The following is a 26,171-nucleotide window of genomic DNA, read 5'->3' as shown; positions in this document are numbered from 1 at the left end:
CTTAAGACTTTTGTAAATAGGATGGGCCCATGTGATCACGTCAAAAGTTTGTCGTGTTTCTATGACACATTGCAATGGCTACAGCTTCGCACTGGCTGAACCCCCGCTCTGTACAGCCCGGTCAACAATCTCCATGGCCTGGAAAAGCTGATAATCGTGCTGCTTGGGAGTGACAACCTGCACACTGAGAGGCGACCCGAGGTACACTCGACGGTCAACCGTTTTCTCGTCCCCTGTAACCGAAGCAAGTTAGCGAAATATCACCTATATATCATATTGGAACTTACACAGCTGCCGATTGGCCTTATCCCAACTCCCCAACACCGGTGCCTCCATTTCGCGCCCAATCTCCAGATCAGCGTCTGTGAACGAGCGGACAGGAACAGAGGCAGCCGGATAGTCTAGCAGCACAAAGGTCGAGGTGTATCCCACGGCATTGTAGCGGTCCATCTCCGGCACCGGGTGGGGCGCCACGGGACAAATTATGGCGTCAACGCGTCGGACGACAGACGAAGCCTGTGACGACAAAGTCCACATCTTCATCATTTCCCTCTCAATCTCAGAGCGCTGAGCCTGCAGCGTCGCCAGTTGAACCACGGTCAAGGCCTTACCGCGCTTCATTCGACCTTGCAGCCAGGGAATGAGGTCTTCGTCCATGCTCTCAATCAGGTCGAGCATATGCGACCCATCGTCAATGCCCATCAGCCGACCCGCTAGGGCTTGGCATTTAGCTAGGACCGGCGGAAGCGGAATCTCCACGACCTCGACGCCGGGGGTACGGCGGAGGCTGTTGGCGACTTCGTTCAGAATTCGCGTGATCGGGGGTAGAGGTGTGACCAGACCATCAGTCTTGAGAACACCAATAGTAAAGCTGTGCCGAGGAGCGGGAGCAAGCGGTATGGCTGGTACCGACCATGGCCCCGGAATGCAATCTTCGCCGAACAGCTCCGCGCGTGGGACGATCTCCGTCATGATGGCGTTGATATCCGCAACAGAGCGAGCCAACGGGCCAGCCACTGCTTGCAACCCTATCCGGCCCTTACCTTCAATCTGGCCGCTCTGCTGGCCTCCAAATGGCACGCGTCCGCTACTCGGCTTGAACCCGTAGATACCCTGGCACATAGCTGGCACGCGGATGCTACCACCAATATCCGTGCCAAAACCGACCATAGACCCGCGCATGGCGAGCAACGCGCCCTCTCCGCCGGTGCTGCCGCCGGCTGTCCATTTACGGTTGAGAGGGTTCAGCGTGCGTCCGAAAAGGTGGTTGCAGCTATCCAATGTTCCGAGTGTTTGTGGTACATTTGTCTTGGCGATCACTACCGCACCTAAAGACTGCAGCAGATCTACTAGCGGGGCATTCGCTTTTGCAGGCTTGAATGCTAGGGCGGATAATCCAATGCTTGAGTCCACGCCTTTTATATTAAATGTGTCCTTCACCGACACCGGAAGACCATGTAAGGGGCCTATCGGGGTGCCCGTGCGCTGGAGGTGATCATCCAGCTCTCGGGCTCGTTGCAAGGCGCAGTCGAAGAGCGGCTCGGTTAGACAGCGAGTGAGTTGCTGGGCGACGGCTGCTCTCTGCCATTATCCAGATCTATTAGTGCCTCGAACGGAGATAATCGGCGTGTGGGCGCACCTTGCAAAACCCTCGCACCACGTCCTCGGCCTTCAACCGGCCTTCTGTCATTTCTGCCACAAGGCTCCGTACATCGTATTTCTCTGTTATTTCCAACTCTTTAGGTGTAAGTATACCACATGTGCGTGGAATATCCATCACCCCGACTCGCTCGTAATTCTTTGGGCCAACGGTGATCGACTCGGAGATTGAGAGCATCCCACTAGGGATGAGGTGTGAGGGCAGGCGCCATTCTGCAGGGATAGCTGCAGCAAGGTCTGCTTGCTTGCGCTGAGCAACTGCCACATAACGGGGTTCCTGGGAGGCCATGGTGGATATGTAGTGAGAAACACCGAGGCGCGGAAGCGTTTTTTTAATGCGGGGAGTGTGGAGAACACCCGCCTCGGCCCAGACATTGCGAAAGGTGTAGTACCCGAGGTCTCGAAAGTCTACATGAACAGATCGGTTCCTTTTGGCTAGTGAGATATCAAATATTTACTAATCAAAGCAGAACACCTGGGCACCTATCTATACCGTCTTTACAGCCACAAATCAAACATTTACAGTCTCCCCTTGATCACAGCTCCACCGTCTGTCGCAATGACCGCTCCATTCAAATGACTCGAAGCCCTAGACCCGAGGAAGACCACCAAACCAGCAATATCCTCGGGCTTTCCGAGACGACCGTTCGGCGAGAACTCCTCCAGATGCTTTATCCCACCCTTGGCCTCAATAAGCCCAGTAGCCATCTTCGAGGGGAAGAATCCCGGTGCAATAGCATTAGTCAAGACATGACGCGGCCCAAGCTCGACAGCCAGATTCTTCGCGAGATGGATAGCAGCCGCCTTGGAAGCAGAGTAAGACGGCGTTGCGTGCTCACCGATCGCGCCAATGCCAATACCCGCCACAGAGGCGGTGATAATGACACGGGATGGATCTGCGACGGTTGCCTTTGCTGTGAGGAGCGGGGTGAACCTAATCCGATGTTAGAATCCTTCTCATCCCTAGTTCCGGCTAGCAAATAACATACTTTTGGATCGTGTAGAACACGCTCTTAACATTCAAATCCATAACCTTCGAGAACATCTTCTCGGGGTGAGTGTCGAACTTCTCGCCCCATGTTGCGCCGGCATTGGCGAAGAGAATGTCAACATGGTCTGTGGTCTTGCCTACCTCGGCGACAAGTCGGTCTAGCTCTTTCATATCTGCGCTGTCGGCCGGCACGGAGATGGCTTGTGCGCCAGGCCGCTTGTTGGGAATGGCATTGAGAGCAGCGACTGCTTCGTCGCAGGCTGCCTTCTTGCGGGAAGTGATGTAGACTTTGGAGCAGCCGGCTTGGAGGAGGCTTCAGATATGTTAGGATATGTCAGGAATAATTGGCAGGGTACTAGAGAGATACATACCCTGAGGCTGCATGTAGTCCTAGTCCCCGGGAACCGCCTGTTACGACAGCGACCTTGCCCTCGAGGGAGAAGATGCTGGAGAAGTCGGAGAGCTTGACTTGTTCTTCGGCGGACATTATGTATGGATTTGATTGAACTCAATTATGTGGGAAAGTGAATTGAGGAAAAAGTGGGCTGCTTCCGGGCCTAGCTACATATTTGTATTTGCACCAGCCGAGTTGACCGAGGCTCGTTGATTCTTCCGACCCCGCTTGGAGCTTGGAAATCTGGGGGATTAGTAATCTATACATACCTTCGATTGACTTTCCTGGCCCTTACGCCAAGACACATTAGTCTATATTAGGAGTTCGTCCGAGAGTTGCGTAGTATCACTCCAGTCGACCATCTGATTGAAAAGCCTGCCTTATATCTAGACGAGATGGTGGTTTTTCTGTGGGACGAATTCGCTTTTCAAGCTAGTGTTTTGGGGTGTTTCACTCGGGCGGTAATTACGTTAGTGGAGACATTTCCCTAAGCTAAGAGGTTTCACTCTTTCTTTCCTCCCTTTGTGTTCATTTGACACTCGCCTCACTTCACAAAAATCTCTGGACCATGCGATACAGCACTTTTCATATCCAGGGGAACGAAATTCTAGAATCGGAAGAGACCGCCCTCCACGACACAGATGGCACTCGACTCTACGAGACCTGGGACTGTGGTCTTCTAGACAGCATAATCCGTCTCAATGACGTTCCCAGGCTGAAGCAATATCTCACTGTCTACGAATGCCTGAATCTTTATAATGAAGATGATTTCTGCTACGACCCGCTGTGTGTCGCAGCGGAGGCAGGGAGCACTGATGTTCTCCGTGTCCTCGTGGATCACTACTACAAGACTAGTTTAACGAAGAAACCGCTCCATCGAAGGAAACACTCATTGCTGAGCGCAGCATGCAGCGGGCAGCATCTTCAGACGACACAGCTTATCCTAGATATGCAGCCTGCGCCAGATTCCGTCGATTTCAATCAATCGGACCGTGATAAAGCGCTGCTGGCGGCTGCAAGGACTCTGACGTATTTGTCTCCGGAAGGTCGCGGATCTGAGACGCCCATTGATCTCGATCGATGGAGGAGCGGTTTAATTGCCCGTGGCGAGAAATTGATAAGCTTGCTCCTCGATAGCGGTGCGTCTGCTCAAGCGGTTGAACTCCCCACCAATGACGTTGAATGGGCGTCTAGGATACTCTGTGGTGGTAATGCAGTCAAAGATGATAGTGATGAAAGCAAACCACTACAATCATTTGGTACAGTGCTTGGTCTAGCCTCCTCTAGAGCCAGCTCTGCGTTGGTGAAAAGACTCATTGACCAAGGGCCCAATATACACGCTAAGGAGCAGTTCCAGCAGAACCATTCATCCCACTCTTGGTATGATATGAGAATGCCATGGAGTGTTACTTCACTTCATATTAGCAGCATGTATTGGAATACGAAGGCACTTCGAACGCTTCTTGACCACTGGGGAAGTGATATTACAGAATCCCTATCCTGTCGCGATAGTAATGGACGTCTGCCTCTTCACTGGGCAGCCGTGGGCCCAGGTTCGGATGAATGCTGGCTTTCTGACGTTCATGTCAAAGATCGAATCATCGATACCCTGAAGCTACTCCTAGCTGGTAGTTATATCAATGCGCGGGACGATCAGGGCGAAAACGCGTTGCACCATGCAATAAGAGGGCACGCATGCTGCTCTGGGAGCGACCACTTTGATACAGTGGTGAAGTTCCTGCTGGAGAACGGAGCGGAAGCAGACGTAGTGGACAACAATGGCCAAACTGTGCTACACAAGCTTGCAGCCAATTGCAAAGCTGGCGATCCCATTGACGTCCATCTGATGGATATTCTTCTATCACACGGTGTCGAAATCAACCAACAGGACAAGGATGGGTATACTGTATTGCATCTTATGGCCAGGAATCTACGACAAGTCCAGGCGACCAAATTTCTGATAAGCAGAGGCGTGGATGTCAATCATACAGATTCCAGAGGAAATACAGCCTTGCACCATTGTCTGCACGTAGGACATATTCTAGACAGGCATGGATGTATGATACCCACATCCGCTGATGAGAGAGAAGCGCTGGATGAGATGCGTGTTGTCTTGCTGGGGGCAGGGGGTGATATTATGATGGATCAGCCCAATGTACGAGGCGAAACGCCACGGCAGCTGCAGTTCAAGAGACTGGAAAACTGGCGGCGGGCTAATTTCCCAGAGCTGTTCCCAAAGCCGGCAGGAAGGGGAGGACCAATATTATCGGGAACTAGAAGGACCTAGTGGATTCTAGAACAAACAGGATTGCAGATCCGTTGGTCGATAGAATTTGATGTAAACAAACCACCTTGAGATTGGGGAGAAAGTGAATATATTCATAGTTCCTCTTGTGATATTAGCCATACTCTAAGAAACGAGGGATTTTGCCACTTTCACAAAGATATAACAGCGCTGGATGGTAAACATGACGATTATGCAGAATAGCTGCAATTATGGAGGCTGTCTGAGTAGCTAGATGCAAATGATATTGAACATGATTCTGGAATAAATATTGAAATCAAGATAGTAGTCGGTTGAGTCTTCGTTTGAATAGAAGCATGATCTAACAACTACAGACTCTTTCACGCACGCGAAACGGCCAAGATTCTCAAATTTAAGGTAATATGTGTATGGAGCGACTGTTCTATCAGGTCTCAGGTGTCATGACCATGGAGTGACCCAAATAGGAAGAGTACCTGGTGCGCAGGTGGCTGGGTGGCTGGGAACCTTCCCGGTTCGGTGCCTTCCCTTTTGGGAAAAATCGTCAACAACCTAACTACCCGTTTGCCTTAAGCCACTGGGAAGGTATAAATACCTCCCTGCCTCCTCCCACTTCCTTCCTTTTTTCTTTCTTCTCCACACCACTCTGGGTCCGCACTACACCTCGTTCCTGGAGTGCTCTTGATTTTTTTTACCATGGTCTTTGCAAGTATCAGTTTAGGTTGTGGCACGAAACATATCTGAGGAGGTAACAATGCTCTACCAGTCGCGTATTCTGACTGACGTCTGTGGATACGGACTGTCCAGCTGCTGCTTGCATCGACCATCTCGAGCTCTGTCTTGTGGGTATCAGGTTAGGTTGTGGCACGAAACATGTCTGAGGAGGTAACAATGCTCTACCAGTCGCGTATTCTGACTGACGTCTGTGGAAACAGACTGTCCAGCTGATGCCCGCATTGCATTGTTCATTAGGAGCTCTGTTTCATCTCCGACCCAATTTTTAGAACCTATCACAGAGATAGCTCTCTGTTGTTCAGTGAAGATTTTTCTGAGGACACTTTGTTCAAGGTTCCTTCTGGTTCCATATCCTGCTGGCCTATCTTTTTTTTTTGCTTCATTCTTATTTGTCTTTTTTGTATACACTGTTGACTGTTCTACAATGCGTGCTGTCCAACCTTGACTCTATTTCTGTTTAGTGTAAATGATATCTTTGCTCAAGCCCACTTTGAGCATAGAGACCCAGTTTCCCCGGCTAGTTCCCCTGTCTCTCTTTGTAAACGAGGAAGACCATTGTATGAGATAATACAGATACCAGATGGTGGATTAGACCTGCTTTATGTAATTCCGGGAATACTCTGCGAGGGCCGACTGAGCAGGTTAGAGCAACTTTGGGAGAAATGTGCTCAATCCAACTCATCCCAATTGCCGTCCACATCCACCGGTGGATATCCACCTTGGTGGCCTCCCGAGGTCTTGACATATGCTTACTATCACGTCACTTCTAGAGAGGGGCATCCCCAGGGACCTTGGTGGTTTATCTATCGCCTACATTTCTACTCTCCATTCTCACTCTTCTCAACTCTCAACACACACATAATCCACAATTCCACAATGTCTCACACTCTACCTGCTCTCCCCTACGCCTACGATGTAAGAACCATCCGATCATGAACCCGAATCTCTTCCATACTAACAATAAACAGGCGTTGGAACCCGTCATCTCCAAGCAGATAATGGAGTTGCACCATCAGAAGCACCACCAGGCATACGTCAACAACCTGAACGCAGCACTCTCCGCTCAAGCCTCGGCAGCTTCAGCAGATGATGTCCCAACCCTGATCGCATTGCAACAGAAACTCCGCTTCAACGGCGGCGGCCACATTAACCACTCCCTGTTCTGGAAGAACTTGACTCCCCCCGGCACTCCTGGGAATGACCTCGGTGGTGCTCCTGCTCTGAGCGAAGCCATCGCCTCCCGCTGGGGCTCGCATGAAGCGTTTGTTAAGGCTTTTGGTGCGGAGCTGCTCGGTCTTCAGGGGAGTGGATGGGGATGGCTTGTGAGTAAGGGTGGTGCCAAGGGTCAACTTGAGATTGTTACGACTAAGGATCAGGATCCTATTAATGCTCCTGATGTGCCTGTCTTTGGTGTCGATATGTGGGAGCATGCCTACTATCTCCAGGTATGTTTATTCTCTTGCTCTACCCGTCTTGTGTGTATTTGTCTGCTAAACTGCTTGCTTGTAGTACTTGAACAACAAGGCTGGCTATGTTGAGGGTATTTGGAAGATTATTCACTGGGCTGAGGCAGAGAAGCGATACAATGCTGGTGTGGAGAACCTGCTGAAGCTTTGAAGTCTATAATGAAGTAGAGTTTTGAGTTTCAATTAGTTTCAACTGCAGCTGCAAATGATTCATGATTCCAATTATGTCTATGAAGTATGTAGAAGCCAGTCACTTTAGTTGTATCCCACCACTCCGATCCCCAAAATCGAACCCCCCTGCTCTCTGACAGTCACCTGTCGGCCGATGACACCCTTGTCCGAGACGCCCAGGTCCAGCCTTTCGGGCAGCTCGAACTCGATCTCCATCGGATTCGCCGTGTTGCAGTTCTTGTCCTGTCCCATATTCAAACGGAACTGGTGGAGCGGAGAGATGGATTGTGATGTAATAGAGAGATCGCCGAATTTCCTGATATGAACTGTCAGCATTTTGTCTTGAATGACTCGTGGAACAGAATCAACCCACTCGATGCGCATATCGACATTTCGACATTCTTTGAGTGCGTGATATGTCTCTGCGTCTTGTGTCCGGAAGATTGCTCTTGTCTTGGGCGTTGTTGCATCCGTGTCGCGGAAGAAAAGAGAGTATGATGACATCGAGGCAATCGACGATGATGATGCAAATGAGGATACTGATTCTGGTGACGAGGACAATGATCTATCTGAAGTGTTCGAGCTCTGGTGAGTGCCTCGGGGGAATAGGACGGCAATGGTGCCTCCGAATGTTGGGCGGTTGGTGTCTCCACACATGGTGATCTATAAAAGTGAAGCTGGTGAAATGAGATGGAATGAGATGGGATCGAAGAGGATTGATATGTATGTGACTATATTGACTGCAGGTAACAAACACAAAGAGAGATGAAAGGAGGCTATCTAAATAGGATTCCCAGTAGGCCCCCAAGGTGCTCAACCTTGGAAGGTGAGAGTGATCGAGCATGACTGAGCACATTAAAGTGGATTTCCTCAAATCTGCTCATGTGGGGCGGATTGATGCCTTACTGCCTTGTTGCCTCAGGATATACTGCCTCAGGCACTTTCCTCAGCTGCGACTATTTATAAATAACCCAGTATATACATCATTTGCTATGGCGCTTATCCCCGTGTCACATGTGGTCAAAGTGGTTAGATATGAGTCTGGGCGAGAGCCGTGTTCGGCAACCATACCCCTCCTCCGCCACAACATACGCAACCACATCAACAAAATGGACCAGCCATCTCCCGCCGAGGACTACTATAACCTAGGCGACTACCGTCGCAATGTGAGCACAACAAATGAAGATGCCCAACTATGGTTTAGTCGGGGCTTGATCTGGGCCTACGCCTTCAACCACGCAGAATCCATCCGATGCTTCGAAAAGGTCGTCGAATTCGACCGGACGTGCGTCATGGGATACTGGGGCATTGCCTTTGCCCTGGGTCCGAACTATAACAAGCCATGGCAGCTATTCGACGGAGAAGATCTGTCCGCCACCACGAGTCGCGCCCATCGCGCGATCCTAGAGGCCAAGAAGCACGCTCCCACCGCGACGCCGTTGGAGAATGCTCTTATCGATGCACTGCAGCACCGGTATCCCCAAGAACAGCCCATAGAAGACTGCACGGAATGGGATAAGAATTATGCCGAGGCAATGACATCAGTGTACAATGATTACCCGGATGACCTCGACGTGACCGCGCTGTACTGCGATGCGCTGATGAACCTGACCCCATGGGGTCTGTGGGACGTGAAGACCGGCGAGGTGGCGCCAGGTGCGAAAACACTGGAAGCGGAAAAGGCGCTGAATCGAGTCTTTGAACAAGCCGACTCCTATGATCATCCCGGCGTCCTGCATCTCTACATCCATTTGATGGAAATGTCCCCCATTCCTGAACTTGCCCTGCCGAAATCCAACTCTCTTCGCGGCCTTGTACCAGACGCTGGTCATCTGGAGCACATGTCGTCCCATATTGACGTCCTGTGTGGCGGTTACAAAAACGCAGTGGCGGCTAATACCTCTGCAATCCGCGCAGACGAGAAGTTCCTCGCCAACCAGCCCCTGGGCCATTTTTATAATCTTTACCGTGCGCATGATTATCATTTCAGGATTTATGCTGCTATGCTGGGCGGTCGATCGAAGGTCGCACTCGAGTCTGGGGCCGAGCTCGCCCGGATAATCACTGAGCCTCTCCTCCGCATCCAGTCGCCGCCGATGGCGGACTGGCTGGAGGGCTTTATCTCCGTGCAAATGCATGTGTTTGTGCGCTTCGGCCGCTGGGAGGATATTATTGCTGCGGAACTGCCGGAAGGCGCAGAGCTGTACTGCGTCACCACTGCTATGATGCACTATGCAAAGGGGATCGCGTTCGCTGCGACCAGTCGTGTTGTGGAAGCAGAGGAAGAGCGAGAACGGTTTCTGGGAGCGATGAAGCTTGTCCCGGCTTCACGGACGATCTTCAATAACCGCTGCATCGACATCCTCCGTGTCGGTGAGGCGATGTTGGATGGCGAGATTGCATATCGCCGGGGCGAATACGATACTGCCTTTTCATATCTCCGGGAAGCTGTGAGGAGAGATGATTCGTTGCCGTATGACGAGCCGTGGGGCTGGATGCAGCCGGCTAGACACGCACTTGGAGCGTTGTTGCTCGAACAGGATCGCGTCGAGGAGGCTGTAGCCGTATATGCTGCGGACCTTGGGGTTGACAGATCTCTGCCCCGTGCTTTGAGGCATCCAGCGAATGTATGGGCTTCGCATGGGTATTTTGAGTGTTTGATCAAGATGGGTCAGAAAAACGAGGCGCGTGCCATGCTGCCGCGACTGAAAGCTGATTTAGCCTGGGCGGATGTGCCTATTAAATCGTCATGTTTTTGTCGGCAGAGGACTGGATGAAATCTCTTTCCTATTTGGGAATCATGTCTTTGACCTTTTGACTATTGGTATACCCGCAGTACCCATTGTAGTTCTTCATATCTACATGTAATATAGCACTATGGTGAAGCTGAGTGAGAGACGTAAAATGTGGCGCAGTCAAACTGCTTGCTGCCGATATTAATATCAACTTCTATTAGGCCCGTGTTGGTGTGAATATGACACCGGAGCATAGTGCTTGGGGTTGATAGGATGCCGGCTCATCAAAATCCAGACGCACTATATATCTCTCACAATAGTGTTGAGATCGACGGATTCTGCCTTGTCCATTGATTAGGCACCATTGTCAACTGATGTCTCCCACGCCTTACTATACTACATACTATATAGGGTTTCAAAATTTCCAACACCCCCGGCATCTGATTGACTACGATGAGGCTATTCCCTGCCATGGCCGATCGACCTCTTACTCTAAGTTCTGCCGAAACCGCCAAGAGAGGCTAGCGCTTCTCCTCTTCATACGATTCGCTCTACATTGGATCAAAGCGCTCTTTTGGTTCACGAAGCTCGAAGTCACAAATCAAATTCGCTCAATATCAAATCGAATCTACAAGGTCCTAGCAAACGTCCACGTGCAGGTCACCTCGATACAGTGGGTGCCCCTCGGCCATGAATCAAATTCGCTCGATATCAAACCGCATCTGCAAGGTCCCAACATACGTCCACGTGATGACTGCCTCGATACGGTGAGTGCCTCTCGGCCAAGCGCTCAGAACCAGACGCGCCACCCCCCTTCCCAGCTTGGTACCCAGGAGCTCCTGATACTCCCTGGTACCGTATTCCCAGCACTGGTATTGATCGTCATCGTACCATTGCAAGCCATGACGGGGGTAAAGACAGGATTCCACGTAAGGCCAGGTGTACAAATTCTGAATGTTGACTACATAAACATGTCGGAGGGTGTCGATGTGATGGTCGTACGCGTACTGCGCCAGAGCGATCTGGGACCAGTAAGGTCCGAAGTGTCTTGTGATGTTCTCAGCGAAGATCGCGCCGTGTGCGGTGCGGTGCTGGTAAGCCGTCCAGCCCTCTCGGCTATCGTCATCCCAGGATCCATATCGCCTCAGGAAAAGGAGGCGCCAAGTATTTGCCATCGAGAGCCCGACCGATTCGAGGTCCCCCACTTCATCGGGTGGGGATCTGAACTCGTTGCGGCATACCTCGAACCTGTACTCCTCGTGCGGGTTTTCGACTATGTCTGCCATGGTGAGTGTTGATAGGCGGATTGGGCATGGGGTTGTGGCTGTATCGGCTATCCATGCTTGGTATTGGGCCCCGATCGCGCGGTAATTGGCGACAGCAGTATCTGACTTGTAGATATCCCAGGGGTCGGACATTCTGGGCGACCTTGAAGGCCGAGAAGGACTTCCATCAATGGTTAGTCGGGGTGAGACTGAAATGAGGCTCGAGATCCATGTTGGGATCATTTGTCTCAAAGGTGTTTGAGGTGAGACTAACGCGTTTTCAGATGATTCGTTCTCGCTGCACTGTTCAGTGGACGAGTGAGAATCTGTGTCATCGCTGGCATGGCTGGCGCCCCTACCAAGAGATGCCGAGGGTGATTGGTGGCCTCCTGGGGAGTCGCTGGGCCCGTCAAGAGAGCAGTGGCGCAGGTCAAAGGCCTGGATGCTAATATTGATACCGGGTCCTTGACATAAGATCAGGGATTGCTCTAGAGCTGGTTGGTTAGCTGTCATGTCAACGTTGTCACTTTCTGATCTGCCTCACCTTGTCTGGCCTCGGCTTGGTCAGCCTCGTGTTGACTAGTAGCTAGACTCATTATCATGATGAGAGTGACGTGGACCTGTGAACATCAAGAGTACCACCTTTGAAGCAGATGGAAAGAATTTCTTTTTGATCCAGCGGTGCAAGAGTGCAAGGATGCAAGGATGCAAGAGTGTAAGTAAACACTGTGTGCTCTTAACAGGTGATTGACGAAGCCCGCGTTATTCTCCCCCTCTAAGAGACTACCTTATGGTGAATGGTCTTCACGAATGCAAATGATGCAAATGAGGCATATAGAATGCAAACATGCAAACATGGTAGGTAGCGACAAAGAGGCTCTGATCTAAGAAATTTCGTTGAAAATAGTAGAAAGAACAAGGAAATAATAGCAATACACATTACTATAATCAGGTTGAATATTGAAGCTCTTGGGATGGAGCCAAAGCCACTATGCAGCAATTATCACACTATACTATGAGATTATGATGGGCTGCCATCCCAAAATCAAGCAAAGTCATACGTGGAATCCCTCTATGGCATATAACTTGACGTTATAAAGAGCAAGGAAGTATACACTGCCTACCTACTGGCCGCCTCAAAATGTCGAGTCATAATATCTATTGGCCATGAAGGTCTCGGGAAATACTGCTTATAATCATATCTAAGCTTGATGTATGTTGCCTGATTGTAGAAAAGCATAAAGATGATACTATATGGCTGTGATGAAGTGCTTAAATACCCGGTCAAGTCCTCCCCTTTCTTAAGCAGCCATCAAGATTAAAGCCCTTCTTTCCCAGCTTCGATATTCCCACTCTATTCAAACATACCTTCTTCCAAGCTCAACTTCTACAATCCCAATCCTCAACATCAACATGTGCATTGTCACTATCTGCAAAAAGGTCTACCCCCGTGGTACCTCATTCTGGCACGCGCACTTCGAGATATGCGACTATTATGCCTCAAACCTCTGTCATATCCTATTCATCTTCGAAGATTTCGTGCGTTTTCCCAGACGCCGTGAAAGTGAACCAGTCAGGTCCCGCAACTTCAACTTCCGAGAACACCTGACCTGGAACGGCGGTTCTGAATTCATCGGTCCCATCTCCAGCTTCAAGCCTTCAGTTGACGAAGTCTGGTATCTGCTACTTCTCATACTGCTCGATTACTGGTTCAACAGAGGCGAGAGAAGAGTGATCCAAAGGGACAGAGTCATCGAGAGACACCTCGACAGACTAGGACCGGGACGCATGTTAGGAGTCATACGTTCAGTGGCCTACGAAGAGGATGATGACTACTACGAAGACGAGGCGTTCTTCCACGAGGAGTATGATGAGTTCTACGAGGGTGATGAGGTCTACTACCAGGATGTCGAGTACTCCCGCCAAGTAGTTGAGTACACCTACGAGCGCGTACAGTACCGTTGAAGTCAATGCGCGTGGTTGGCTGGGGAATTTAGGGCTTGGCGAAGCTTTGCCCGAATGAACATTTCTATGGATTGGTTCATTGTGAGATGGATGCGAGTGTGTTTTATCTTGTTTACCCTCATTCTTTTGGCTATTCATTTCTTATGTCTTTTCGACTTTTATGTTCACGAGAAGCACCTGTCTTTCATTTCGATTTGATGGAGAACATTCTTTGGTTTCAGCTTGATGATAAGGGGTTTTTGATTAATGCTCAACTTAACAAATTGAATGGTCTGATCGCGCGTTACGAAACGAATGCAAAACGTTACAATAGTACGGAAAGGAGTAGTTTCAAGTAAGCAAAATTGTTGACCATTAGATCCAGATTAAATAAACGAAATATAGACAATCCAAGTAGGGGCAAATAAGACTCCTTATATCATTCTAGCAAGCTTGGTAATTGAAAGGCGTAAGCTGCTTTCAGCCCCGCCATGCAAACAGACTTAGACATCTCGAATCTTCTCAAGAGCAGCATTCTGCTCCTCGGCAACTAAATCTGCAGGGATACGGTCCGGTGTCGTGTTGACAAGCAGAATCATGGGGATTACAGAGGCTCCGAGTAGGGCGAACGTCACGCAGCTTGAATCAGGTCAGTTGGCTTTTTGTCAAAAGGGACGAATTCAGATGATTGAACTTACAATCCAATCAGAGGATTAGTTTTAATCTGGGTGTTCATGCCATAGGCAATAGCTTGGCCAACAGCTTCAATGCATCTGAATGCGGCACCATTGCGGACATTTTCTGAAATTGCCATTAGCGTCCAATGCCGTGATGGACTCGGGTCCGAGTCTATGGAGTCACTTACCCTGCGAGTCGGTGGCGAAGGAAGACAAAAGCCAATACATATACGACTGGGACAGCGGACCGGTCGTCTGCACGAAGAAATATGGTAGGAACGACGAAGCGTACAGTCCATCGTCCCAATCGATGGCGCCGGGCTTGTTGTGGTTGAACTTGACCTGCATAATAATGGACCAGATATAGACGCCGACATTGAGGATGATGACAGTGTAGAGGCCGATCTGGGCACGACGGCGCTGGCTGAAACCCTTCATGTCGAGAATGAATCCGAGGCCGAAACAGCCAATGCTGATACGCACCAAGGTTAGTTTGTGTTGATGATATGATTTCGCATGACTTACATGCAAAAGAAAGGCGAGATGAGCGACGAGAGAGCGCGAGCACGGACGGTGAAATAAGTTCCTAGATATGTAGACCAAGTACCACTTTCGAATATTAGCATTATCGCTTTTGATGGTGATGGCAGTGACTGTCGGGCTTACCCGTAGAAAAATGACCAAAGTGCCCAGGGCGCAGAAAGAATAATAAGTTTCGAGCTCAGGGTCTTTGCAATATACTTGAATTCCATCTTGGTGGAAAGAGTTTCCGAAGTGACAATCTTTGTACCGTCAGACCGGACAACGCGTTCGAAGGGTGTGATCAATAGCGCGAATGGTAGCCTATTAAACATCATAAGCATAAGGTTGCAGGCAATTCTCTCTTATAAGAACCCACGCAAGACACTCAATGATCACAAAGGCAATAAACGTATCGGAAGTGACTCCGCCACTGACGCCTTTTTCGAAGTTCTTAGATAGGCTACATAGAGCGAAAGTATTAGTCCAAATTTCCCATTCGAGTCTTTGACTGAGGCATTACTCACTTGATTGCACCGCCGACCAATTGTCCAAGATTTCGCGAAACGATCCACAGAGCCAGATACTTCCCACGGGCGCCGGAGGGGGCAAGCGTCATGATGGCTCCAGCTTCAGCGACATACCAGCAAGCAGTCCCGATACCGCTGATAGCACCGCTCAGGATGAGGTACTAGGAGGGACTTGTTAGATCATGCAGTCACATTTCTTGTCGTTTCCATTGTCATTGCCATCGCTCACCCATTCGTTTCCAAATTTGCTGTTGCAGTAGTATGCCGAGCCTTGGATTGGGAAGGACATTGAGCCGAGAATAAGAGCCCACTTGATGCCGATTTTGTTCACAAGAGGACCTCCGATGCAGCAGACTATTCAAATTAGTATCTAAATACTCATGTTGGGTAATGAAACATACCGACTGCCAGCGTGGCATATCCAATTGAGGTCGAGATATTTGACACCCGAGTAGAGGCAAGACCACCGCCACCGAGGCCTGCAAAACATTAGCGAAAGGTCCAGGCCATTCTGTAGCCTAGCGTATAATGGTGAATCAGTCTTACCGGTAATTGCATCAGCCATTGCTGGTCCACAGAATGCTTGGATGCTCAACAGCATCATCTGTGTCAGACTATGCTGCCATACTCGCTTCCACAGCGGAACGGTGTCCTTGTAGTGCTGCATGTCAATCACAGCACCATGGCCGATGGCATTATCTGCGATAGAAGGAGCATCGTGCGAATCCGAGACAGGAGTCTTTGTGTCGGCCATTATGATAGGTTGTGCCATGACAGGGCTTTCGGGGTCTTTGATGTCAACAGAATTTCGCTTTCCATGCGTGTTGATTTATTCCCCCGACATTGATTGCAGGACCTAGTTGCTTTTTATATGTGAGCTTATCTCTTCTACCCGCAGAGACATGGATGTTCCCCTCTAGCTTCGGGGTCAATCAAGTTCCATTCGGGTCATATCAAGCCGGGTGAAGGTCCACGCGAAAGTACGCGCATTCATGGCGGCGTAATCTTTGTATGGACTTCCAGTGAGCCGATATCAAATGATAACGGAACGAAAGCCGGGGCCGATAACCGCAAAAGGCTATCTCGTTATCGCCAATTTGGTAATTCCCCGCATTGCCAAGGCCGGATTCTGGCCATCGGGGTAATCGATGGAAGGTCCACGCGATGTTATATAGATGGGGATTATCTAATCGCTTTAGCAAGTTTCTTAGCAATTGGTGCCATTCAACTTCTTAAATTCACATCCTGTTTTCCCTCATTCTGGTTTTCGCACCGAAATGACCCGAAAAATGGCGTATTCGCGTACAACCACGAAAGTCGTGGTGGTTGGGGGAGGCGGCACCATGGGTTCCTCAACAGCGTTGCACCTCATCCGCTCTGGGTATACTCCCTCGAATATCACAGTGCTTGATGTATATCCCATTCCTTCGGCTCAATCGGCAGGATACGATCTTAACAAGATCATGGGCATCCGATTGCGCAATGGGCCAGATCTGCAACTTTCGCTCGAGGCTCTTGACATGTGGAATAATGATCCACTATTCAAGCCCTTCTTTCACAATGTCGGCAGGGTGAGTTAGAAAAATAGCCATTGGAGATTCAACATTCCATACTAACACATTCAGATTGACTGCTCGTCATCCAAAGACGGTATTGCAGATCTTCGAAAAAGCTACCAATCAATGCTCGACGCGAACATTGGGTTAGAGAAAACGAACTGGTTGTTAGAAAGCGAAGATGATATACTTGAAAAGATGCCAGTCTTTACAAGAGAGCAGGTAAAGGTAAATTTCACCCGTACACAACCTTGAAGGGCCAGCGGCTAATAAAGTCTAAATTCAGGGGTGGAAAGGCTTGTTTTGTGGCGATGGAGGTTGGCTTGCTGCAGCCAAGGCTATCAATGCAATCGGACTTTTTCTAAAGGATCAAGGTGTCAACTTTGGATTTGGCAAGTATGTAATGACCCTTTTTTAGCTTGTATTTATTTTACTGACGCGAAATTGCATAGATCTGGAACTTTCAAGCAACCGCTGTTTACCGCCGATGGGATCACATGCAATGGTGTTGAGACAGTAGATGGCACTAGATATTACGCCGACAAGGTGGTCTTGGCTGCTGGTGCTTGGAGTCCAACATTGGTAGATTTGGAGGACCAGTGTGTTTCGAAAGTAAGTTCACGATATACTTCTTCTCTCTATCCCGGTTCAAATGAATCAGTTACTAATTATATTCTTGCAGGCGTGGGTCTTTGCTCATATTCAGCTCACACCCGAGGAAGTAGCCAAGTACAAAAACACACCCGTGGTATACGATGGCGAATACGGCTTCTTCTTCGAGCCCAACGAGTAAGCAATCCCTCTTGATCTAATGTTGGAAAGAGCAGAACCGCATGCTAAGTCCCTATAGGTACGGCGTTATCAAAGTCTGCGACGAGTTCCCGGGATTCTCTCGCTTCAAGCAGCATCAACCTTACGGAGCGACCTCTCCTAAAAACATATCTGTCCCAAGATCACACGCCAAACATCCTACAGATACTTACCCAGAAGCTTCCGAGGTCACCATTCGCAAGGCAATTGCGAGATTCTTGCCTCAATTCAAGCATAAAGAGCTTTTCAACCGCTCTATGTGCTGGTGCACAGATACTGCCGACGCCAATTTACTCATCTGCGAACACCCCAAGTGGAAAAACTTCATTCTGGCCACGGGAGATAGTGGGTGAGTTGATAATCAAATGCGGGCTTTTATACCATCAGCGGCTTGCTAACAGCGCATACTACAGTCATAGCTTCAAGCTTCTACCCAACATCGGCAAACATGTCGTTGAGCTGATAGAAGGGTCTCTTTCGCCAGACCTAGCTGATCCGTGGGGGTGGAGACCTGGGGGTGATGCTCTCAAATCTATACGTAGTGCCCCGGCGAAAGATCTCGCTGATATGCCGGGCTGGAAACATGATGCCAAGCTTTGAATTCAGAATGTTTGCATGGATGTTTGTGCATGTAAAGTCCTTAATGTAGACAGACTCTTTGTTTCCTATTTGGACAGAATGGAAGTGTGGTCGTTCTTATCTAATTTATAGAAATTTTCTTTATTCGTAGTTCGCTTGCTATCTAAGCGAGAGTTTGATGTTTACATGTTTGTAGAAGTGGCCAGCTATATAAGTGGGCACTCTAGGCGATCGTCGAACCCGCTTCCACCCCAAAATACACTGCAGCGCAGACCCAGCAGACCCCAACCAAATTGAGGCGGGAGAGACAATAGAAAGTCAAGTGGAAGATAGAAGAATTCGTACAATAACTTCAGCTGGCCCGAGAATAGACCCGGCTCATGTGATATCACGTGAAGGGCCCTAAACACCTTCGAACCTGGGATCATACCATCAGGGATAACCCCTGGGCATCACTGACCATCACTTCCTATGGAAGACCCCATGCTAAGTTCCCTTCACAGTCTAGAAACGAGATATTCCTGAGATATTCCCTTGAACATTTCAAGCACAATCATAATGTCGTCCAGTCAAAAAGGACCTTCCTCCTCGCCATCCTCTGCTTCATTTGGTGCATCCCAACCAGTCAAGAACACCTTTTTGCGTCGGTATTCGACACTTATAGCGATCAAACTCCTTGAGCGTATTCGACCTCGACAAGGGAATGTTCTCATGTTGACGGGCGGAATTTGCGTTAAGCACGGGTGTCGCGTTTATTTATCTGAGGCATCAACAATGCGGTTCATATCGCAGCATACATCTATCCCGGTACCAAAGGTTTTCTGTGCATTCACTCGATCCGGGCGGACCTATATCGTGATGGAAAGGATTCAGGGAGACATAATTGGCAAACGCTGGGTTTATCGAAGTGAGGATTCAAAGGCGAAACTTCTTTCGCAATTAGCTGAGAAAATCCTCGAGATGCGGAAACTTCAACCCCCAGAAGGCAATATGATTGCTAATGTTGATGGCGGGTCACTTTTTGACTGTCGTGTTGCGGGCACTTCCTTGCGCTTCGGTCCATTTAAAAACATCCAAGACTTCCATCGGCATATACGCATGGGCATGGAATTTGATCCAAGGCTTCCCCCTGACATCCAGGAACTTATCAAACAGCACAGCAAGACTTGGCCTTTGGTATTTACGCACGGCGACCTTAGCAGCCTCAGCATTCTTGTTCGTGGAGATGATCTCGTTGGTATCATTGATTGGGAAACTGCTGGTTGGTATCCGTCATATTGGAAATACACTACTGCCTACCAAGTCAATCCACACAACACTTTTTGGGTCCATGAGATTGATAAATTCCTACAGCCAATGCCGGAAGAGCTCGCGATGGACCAGGTCCGCCTAAAATACTTTGCAGATGTTTAATTAGTCCAGACTTATAACTCATGGGAATTGTGTCCTTCCGCTGCATAAAATCATGTGATCGTGTTCCTTCCGCCGCATAAAGTCATATGATCGTCTCCTTCCGCTGCATCAAGTCATAGGTTGGGACCTTGCTCTGATCAAAATCGATGGGAAATATAGTCGTATTCATGTCGGAGAAGTGATAACTTGTTTCAAATCGGAGCTTAGTTTGTCAACTATTCCCAGGGACCTCTATAACTCCCAAATTACTAGCTACACATTCTTCAGATGATACGATACCGCCTCCGACTAGTTTTATAAAGCTATTTGCATAACAGATGATAGTAATAATCCTACAAATACGAATAATGGGTAGTTGGGAGTGCTAGTATTTAGTGGTTGTGTAGATTACTTGATAAAACTCGGTAAATTACATGGCCAGCCAAAAGGCCTGACCCAAAGTAGTTCAAAAGGGTGTGTAGCTAGTAATTTGGGGGTGTATATATAGTAAGTCTAGAAGAATATGGCAGAATGACAAATGGTAGAAGGAGAGCACAGTTGAAGAGAGCTCTGCGACCGGAGTTGAAGATCTGAGGTCCCCCAATCTTGGCTATCACGCCAGCAACTTGATATTGGCAGTGGTAGCAGTCAAACTCGTCTGCCCAAGAGTTTCCCCATTCGTGTCAACAGCCTCAGCAACAAATCTAGCAGAGGAAGACAATGCAAAAGTCGACTTCCAAGTAAAAGCCGTCTCGAAGGAGTTCCTATCCACTTGACCAACCCGCGTCTTCTCCTGCCCGTTGACATAAAAGAATCTCCAAGCCGCAGTCTCGGTATCCCCATTCCAAGAAACATAAAGCTCCACAAGATTCGAAGCCGTTTTCAGCGCAACCAGCGCCGGACTTTCCTTCGGCGTCGCAGTCCAGTTCCCCAGGAAACCACGGTAGCTGACCGCCCCCGTTTCGATAAGGGCATGGTAAAGAATCTCATTATCAGCACCGAATTCCGTGAAAGCACCCTCCGAACCCCAGTTGACGAAGATTCGGTCGTCAGAAAGCAGCTGCGTATTGCCCTGGGATTGGGCCTGGAGATCATAAGGTGCTGTTGCTTTGCGGAGAACCGTCGCCGTGCTGTCTGTGTGGTTTATCTGGATAACCAATGCCCGGGATACATCGTTGAATGTGATAGTGCCGTCGCCGGAGTTATCAAAGAACGAGATTACCTCCGTCCCCAGCTGGCTTGGTTGCGGTTGCCAGCGGGCGTGGTGTTGGAATCCGAAGGTCCAGTTGCCGATTTGTGAGAAGCTGGGATATTTGCCGCCGAGCCGCCAGATGATTGAGCCGTCTGTGCCGTTGATCTTGTAGATCGTGCTCGTGTGTCGGGACGAGAGCAGGTAGTCGCCTTCTTCGTTTTTGTCGAGGCTGTTAATGTGGAAGTAATCCCATGCTTCGGCGGACGACAGTCCGTTATTAGCATATTTGGAGCCCAGTGGCACTAGACTTTCTAGTCGACGGTTAGATATGATCTTTATAAAGTCAGGCAAATTATCTTACCAGAAGGATCAACGTGTTCCAAAGCATTCCACTCAAAGACCAACTTCCCAGTGGCAATATCATTTTCTTGGAAAATCCCATTCCCCAACCACACCTGCGAAGAATTCCCACCATAAGCCGACAAATTCACCGGAGTCGTATAGAAGACCTCAATCAAAGCCGTCTCTCCGCGGATAACATTGAACTCATGAATCGACGAAACACGATGATTCGCGGCAGTCGAGGTGGCAACGTGCTGATAACTCTGATCGAGCAGGACATGCTGCCCAAACCCTTCACCATGCGCACCATCAATACTACCCTGGAAGGCCTGGAGAACAGGTTTCCCCTGGTACGTTGTAGGATGGAAATTCGCCACGAATCCGGCGTAGTAGCCTGTGCCGGCCCACACCAAGTCGCCGTCTTTGCGGTAGATGTACGGGCCGGGCCGTTCTAGTGTCCCGTCCACGGAGTACGGGGCGATGAAAACATATTCGGAGCCATTCGGGTTTGCGGCGGGGATGGTGATGTTTAACTGCGGTGGTGCGAGGTCGGGTCGTGAGCGGTAGTGGTCGTTGCTTTGGTGTAGTGAGGTTGTCGCTAGTGCTGCTAGGAGAGTTTGTTTTAGGAGAGCCATGGCTGTAGGTGATATGTAGGTTTGTTGCGATCAATTGCTTTCTACTATTTACTGTATTCGAAGAGAATTGCATCGCCATCTTATACACGGTAATGGAGATTCTTCTCTGGCGTCTACTAGTAATTTAGCGTGTTCGCGATATTCTTTGCGGATAGCATCATTGTGTCTTGCCTAGGTGTGTTATGGCCTGTTTTATAGAAATTCATTCTCTAGCGAGCTATTGTGTCACCGGTTCTGAAAATGGCGCAATCATATCGTGTAGCCGAGCTAGAACTCTTCGTTGACTGGCCAATTCATAAGAAACATATATCCTAAACAGGCCCAGAATCAATATGCAATGACCAATGTTGTCTTTCCCCTCTTTTGGCAGGCAAGTCGGTAAGTTCAACCAAATGGTGTGCGTCCAACTATTAATTGCTCATCTCGATATAAAGTATAGATTACTTATCAGACTCAAGTATCAATATCGGGCGCCATTTTTTATTTGACGTTTATAAAATGTCCAATGGAGCTGAAGTGTAGCACGGGGCACTTGTGTTTTTACTGTACTCTGCCAGATTGGAGAACCGTCTGAATTGAAGGCTTTAGTTTTCAGTATTACTATGGTTTAGAAGGCTACAAATTGTCTTTCTTTGCAGTACTAAATCCAATGACAAAGGATAATAAAGGCTTGATGCATGCACTATATACTGTAGTGATAGCCCAACTCTCGTATGAACTAGGTGTGGGACACTCTCATGGGATGAGCCTCGGTATTGTACACAAAGGAATTCTTCTGGCCCTTCTGAACTTGCCATGGGGCATCTATACCAGAACCCAGGATTAGCAATGTTTGAAAAAAAGAAGGGTGACTGGGAAGACTAGCAACTTACCCTCGGCATGTACAAGGTATGCATATTTCAGGACTTCAGCAAAGAGGAAGCTCTCCTCATTATCGTACTTTGAGCCACCGCCAGCTGTATTCACGTTGCTCACAGCAGCAAAGCCCGAGTCAGTTCGGCAGGTAGCATTAATCGCCTTGAAACTGTTCCACACCCAGTCGCGGTACTATATGAGTCAGTATATTAGAACATCAGTGGAAGGGAGAATGACCCACGATTTCTTTCCCTGTGACGCGGTACGCGTAGTAGAAACTCTCGATCACTTCAGGGCGCAAGTCATACGAGCCGCTGTTGATGTAGAACCCGGCCTTCTCGTAGAAATCCTTTTGGTCAGATGGCACTTTCGTCGGGTCCCAGCCCCACGAGTCTGGTCCAATGCCGGTCAGGGTCTGGTTGTAAGTAGCCTCACAGCCATTTACGAGCTGCAAGCCGAAATCGATAAAGTCTTGCCGATCCAGCACGGTGCCGCCCAGGATAAAACTGCCGCCATCGAAGCAGGTCAGGTGCTGCGAGCTAAGATCATACTGGCCGTTATTATATGAGGCCAACCAAGTCACTTCCGGGCGAGGGGCGGGGTGCGACTGGAGGTTTTTGATTGTGGACTCGGCTGCGAGGACCCAGCGGTCCTTGTATGACTCGAACCGCTTGGGGTCGTACACGAACATCTTGATCAGGTACTCGTAGAACGAGTCGTCGCCGCCGTTCCAAGTGACAGCACCGTCGGTGAAATGGCCGTTGGAGATGTTGATGTTGCTTCCCACCAGGCCAGGGAATGGCTCTCCGCTTGATGGCTGAGGGTTCAAAAGGTACGACTGGGCCTTCTGGCTTATCTTGGCATACTCATCATCGCCAGTTAAATCAGACAACCGGGTCCACTCCAGCACCAGAGTTCCAGTTACTGCAAGACCATTGGTGGTCGAGCCATCATTTCCCTTGGAACTGATGTTAAGGTTATTGTAGGGAACACCGGATGGTGTATCAAAGGCAAACTTCAAGACATCCGCGAGTTTCTTGGACTGGGTAAGCAGGGCATCGACTTGAGCTGACTTAGGGGCAAGATTGGATGCAGGACCCTTGAGCAAATCATAGCCGGACAACATGCCAGCAAGATATCGGATAGTAGTCTCAAACAGGCTGACCTGGTCCGAGGTCTTCGAGAAGTCAATAGTCTCGATGTGGTCCAGGATCTTCTGAACAGCATCCTGGTTACCCATGACAATGGCGGTTGAAAGCGCATCGACAGCGGAGGCTCCCCATCCATTCCTATCGCGTGTCAGTTTCACAGCAAGAACTGGATAATCGGACATGTTCACCTGGAGTCACCATAACCATTGCTCACGGGGTGCAACTCGTCATGAGGGAAAGCATATTTGACATATCCATTCCATGCATGTTGGAAGGCTTCCTTGACAGCATCGGCCTTGGTCTGGCTGTCCGACTGGCGGGGCAAGATCACCTCTGGCTCAGGGTGAGGATAGGCGGCAGAAGACCCAGCCAGGCCCAGCATCAAAGGTAGTGATAGAGAGGAGATGCGCATGATTACGAAGTGGATGTGGTTGGGTATAGATATACGGGTTTATTTAGGCAAGATTCGGTGCAGGGGGGCACATGTAAGAATAATTTGAATTGCAAACGAGAGACCACCTGAACTGCGACACAGCAGGTCAATGCAATTCTTAAATATGATGGGAGTGCGGAATGAGGATATAGTGAGGTTGCAGTTGACAAGACAGAGGCCAGGCGAAAGAGGAAGGCAGCACGCGGGCAGACACCCACACGCGACCCCCAATTTGTTTACTATTCCTCATGTCACTTGCAGATCTCCATAAAATCGGGAAATAGTCGGGAATTGTGCATTAGATGCCATTCCTGCCAAATAAAAGGGTCCAATCGGACTTTGAAGATCCAGGGGCATGGGGGATCTGCAAGGACGCCACCCACTATTGGCATCGGAGAATGTAAGAGGCCGAAGTATCTTTGGTCTCAGTTTTCACATAACTGAGTTGTTGCTTTGTAGATATACTCGAGTATTCAATGTTCTAGATCGACCTTGACTCAGATTCTAGAGAACTATACGGGTGACCAAGCCAGACGACCGCTTGACGTGACGAGAAAACATGACGCTGTCTTCGGAGGTTCATATCCATGGCATCTAGGATGTACCTGACTAGCACGGTCTTGGCTAAGGAAGAGCACGTCCTGTCACGCCGCTTTGACATGCAACATACCCCTCAGCGTGATGGGCTTTGTCACCGGACTAGAGTGTCTGACCCCGTCAATATATGTCTATGTCACCTTCTCCACGTTTTGAGGGAGATCCTGATGGACTTAGATCCAACCAAGGAACATTTATGTCGATCATACAGGTCCGTGCCGATGGATTGTGCATTCGAACTCCAACCACTTGTCTCATGTAGTTCGGAGATATCGGTCGAGAATACAACATGTACCGGCTATTGAACACCATACCCTGGCATCTATCCTTCTTAGCACCGGATAAATTTCCAAAGCGTGATATATATCGCTTAGTTGTAACATATGCCCTCTGCTGTCATTTCTACGCTAGGCGGTGCTAAGTTAAGTCATCAATTTACAATCATCCATAGCATCATACCTGGGTAGCATCAGTAAAATAACTAATATAAAAGACTTTGCACTCTGGTTGAGAATCAGGTTTCTCGATGTCAAAGTCCTGCAGTAGCCGTAGCTAGTATACTTGGCAACATAACATTGGCCGTTCAACTTATATTAACGGGGGTAATTGGTGGAATCCCTGTTCTCGGAAAACAGATGAAGCAACTACCTCCGCACTGCTTCATCTTGCGCTCGGAAAAGTGATGATCTTTTAGCATATCATCGCCTTTAATGATAACCCTTGATGCAGGTGTACACGAGCAAGTAGCCGTTTTTCTTGCAGATCTCACAGTTGCAGCTATTGGCAAGGTACTCGTGCAGGGGCAGGGATAATGTAAAGTTAAACTGCACGGCACCTCAATGGCAATTGCCAGATTGGGAGCTGTTATGACCGGTGAGGGTTGGTAAGAATGCAGACTGAATTGTACTTCCTGGGGGTTGAATGGCTTACGCTTAAGCCTGCCCATCTTCGGTGTGGAATATTCGAGGTGTCAACTTGACTAGCGGAGATACTCCCAAATGGAGCTGCACGTATCCGTGATTCACCTCGTCTTACCTGTTCTCTTTTGATGCTTCGGGATCTTGCATCTGATATTGTAAGCCAAAGATGTCGCATGTGGCACAAAACCCAACGGATATAATCCGATCCTCCGTGTCTTTCGACCCATGTGGCTCATGCTCTGTAGTCCAATGCGTTGATGTAAATGCTTGGCAATGGAGCCATACTCGGGTGCAATTTTGTTGTAGAAGTCACCGGGTTAGGAGACACAAAGGTGACCACTGTGGCAGGACTGATCTGAG

The 26,171-nt window shown here is 49.1% G+C and overlaps 13 protein-coding genes across 13 annotated transcripts; 6 read left to right on the top strand and 7 right to left on the bottom strand.

Annotated features, from left to right (window-relative positions):
• Nucleotides 1-78: 78 nt before the first annotated feature.
• LCP9604111_5879 (putative general amidase) lies at nt 79-1,948 on the bottom strand (the record flags this gene model as incomplete). Its single annotated transcript, XM_039073737.1, has 3 exons — nt 79-233; nt 288-1,581; nt 1,640-1,948. The coding sequence occupies 3 exons, from the start codon at nt 1,946-1,948 to the stop codon at nt 79-81; spliced, it is 1,758 nt and encodes a 585-aa protein (XP_038927914.1).
• Nucleotides 1,949-2,178: 230 nt separating this feature from the next.
• LCP9604111_5878 (oxidoreductase, short-chain dehydrogenase/reductase family) lies at nt 2,179-3,137 on the bottom strand (the record flags this gene model as incomplete). The annotated part of the gene is made up of 3 exons (XM_039073736.1): nt 2,179-2,593; nt 2,649-2,963; nt 3,022-3,137. The coding sequence occupies 3 exons, from the start codon at nt 3,135-3,137 to the stop codon at nt 2,179-2,181; spliced, it is 846 nt and encodes a 281-aa protein (XP_038927913.1).
• A 475-nt stretch (nt 3,138-3,612) lies between these two features.
• Nucleotides 3,613-5,331, top strand: LCP9604111_5877 (ankyrin repeat domain-containing protein; the record flags this gene model as incomplete). The annotated part of the gene is made up of 1 exon (XM_039073735.1): nt 3,613-5,331. One exon carries the CDS (start codon nt 3,613-3,615, stop codon nt 5,329-5,331), a length of 1,719 nt encoding a protein of 572 aa, XP_038927912.1.
• A 1,587-nt stretch (nt 5,332-6,918) lies between these two features.
• LCP9604111_5876 (superoxide dismutase) lies at nt 6,919-7,659 on the top strand (the record flags this gene model as incomplete). The annotated part of the gene is made up of 3 exons (XM_039073734.1): nt 6,919-6,957; nt 7,011-7,487; nt 7,552-7,659. The coding sequence occupies 3 exons, from the start codon at nt 6,919-6,921 to the stop codon at nt 7,657-7,659; spliced, it is 624 nt and encodes a 207-aa protein (XP_038927911.1).
• A 104-nt stretch (nt 7,660-7,763) lies between these two features.
• On the bottom strand, nt 7,764-8,336 carry LCP9604111_5875 (uncharacterized protein; the record flags this gene model as incomplete). Its single annotated transcript, XM_039073733.1, has 2 exons — nt 7,764-7,995; nt 8,053-8,336. The coding sequence occupies 2 exons, from the start codon at nt 8,334-8,336 to the stop codon at nt 7,764-7,766; spliced, it is 516 nt and encodes a 171-aa protein (XP_038927910.1).
• Nucleotides 8,337-8,788: 452 nt separating this feature from the next.
• LCP9604111_5874 (TPR domain protein) lies at nt 8,789-10,456 on the top strand (the record flags this gene model as incomplete). Its single annotated transcript, XM_039073732.1, has 1 exon — nt 8,789-10,456. One exon carries the CDS (start codon nt 8,789-8,791, stop codon nt 10,454-10,456), a length of 1,668 nt encoding a protein of 555 aa, XP_038927909.1.
• Nucleotides 10,457-11,109: 653 nt separating this feature from the next.
• Nucleotides 11,110-11,700, bottom strand: LCP9604111_5873 (uncharacterized protein; the record flags this gene model as incomplete). The annotated part of the gene is made up of 1 exon (XM_039073731.1): nt 11,110-11,700. One exon carries the CDS (start codon nt 11,698-11,700, stop codon nt 11,110-11,112), a length of 591 nt encoding a protein of 196 aa, XP_038927908.1.
• Nucleotides 11,701-13,092: 1,392 nt separating this feature from the next.
• LCP9604111_5872 (uncharacterized protein) lies at nt 13,093-13,644 on the top strand (the record flags this gene model as incomplete). Its single annotated transcript, XM_039073730.1, has 1 exon — nt 13,093-13,644. The coding sequence occupies one exon, from the start codon at nt 13,093-13,095 to the stop codon at nt 13,642-13,644; it is 552 nt and encodes a 183-aa protein (XP_038927907.1).
• Nucleotides 13,645-14,126: 482 nt separating this feature from the next.
• LCP9604111_5871 (uncharacterized protein) lies at nt 14,127-16,103 on the bottom strand (the record flags this gene model as incomplete). The annotated part of the gene is made up of 10 exons (XM_039073729.1): nt 14,127-14,262; nt 14,322-14,424; nt 14,489-14,772; nt 14,826-14,909; nt 14,967-15,143; nt 15,199-15,282; nt 15,347-15,510; nt 15,579-15,703; nt 15,751-15,828; nt 15,896-16,103. 10 exons carry the CDS (start codon nt 16,101-16,103, stop codon nt 14,127-14,129), a joined length of 1,443 nt encoding a protein of 480 aa, XP_038927906.1.
• A 523-nt stretch (nt 16,104-16,626) lies between these two features.
• Nucleotides 16,627-18,315, top strand: LCP9604111_5870 (NAD(P)/FAD-dependent oxidoreductase; the record flags this gene model as incomplete). Its single annotated transcript, XM_039073728.1, has 7 exons — nt 16,627-16,920; nt 16,975-17,133; nt 17,192-17,301; nt 17,358-17,517; nt 17,588-17,694; nt 17,756-18,064; nt 18,129-18,315. The coding sequence occupies 7 exons, from the start codon at nt 16,627-16,629 to the stop codon at nt 18,313-18,315; spliced, it is 1,326 nt and encodes a 441-aa protein (XP_038927905.1).
• Nucleotides 18,316-18,852: 537 nt separating this feature from the next.
• On the top strand, nt 18,853-19,707 carry LCP9604111_5869 (uncharacterized protein; the record flags this gene model as incomplete). Its single annotated transcript, XM_039073726.1, has 1 exon — nt 18,853-19,707. One exon carries the CDS (start codon nt 18,853-18,855, stop codon nt 19,705-19,707), a length of 855 nt encoding a protein of 284 aa, XP_038927904.1.
• A 592-nt stretch (nt 19,708-20,299) lies between these two features.
• Nucleotides 20,300-21,855, bottom strand: LCP9604111_5868 (arylsulfotransferase family protein; the record flags this gene model as incomplete). Its single annotated transcript, XM_039073725.1, has 2 exons — nt 20,300-21,189; nt 21,240-21,855. 2 exons carry the CDS (start codon nt 21,853-21,855, stop codon nt 20,300-20,302), a joined length of 1,506 nt encoding a protein of 501 aa, XP_038927903.1.
• Nucleotides 21,856-22,573: 718 nt separating this feature from the next.
• On the bottom strand, nt 22,574-24,273 carry LCP9604111_5867 (glycoside hydrolase family 47 protein; the record flags this gene model as incomplete). The annotated part of the gene is made up of 4 exons (XM_039073724.1): nt 22,574-22,659; nt 22,728-22,902; nt 22,952-23,999; nt 24,050-24,273. 4 exons carry the CDS (start codon nt 24,271-24,273, stop codon nt 22,574-22,576), a joined length of 1,533 nt encoding a protein of 510 aa, XP_038927902.1.
• Between the last annotated feature and the right edge of the window lie 1,898 nt (nt 24,274-26,171).

Source organism: Penicillium roqueforti (assembly GCF_015533775.1).
Source record: "Penicillium roqueforti strain LCP96 04111 chromosome Unknown scaffold_15, whole genome shotgun sequence".
NCBI classification, from domain to species: Eukaryota; Fungi; Ascomycota; class Eurotiomycetes; order Eurotiales; family Aspergillaceae; genus Penicillium; species Penicillium roqueforti.
The sequence above is the reverse complement of the archived record's forward strand: the minus strand, read 5'-3'. Positions and strand labels throughout refer to the sequence as shown.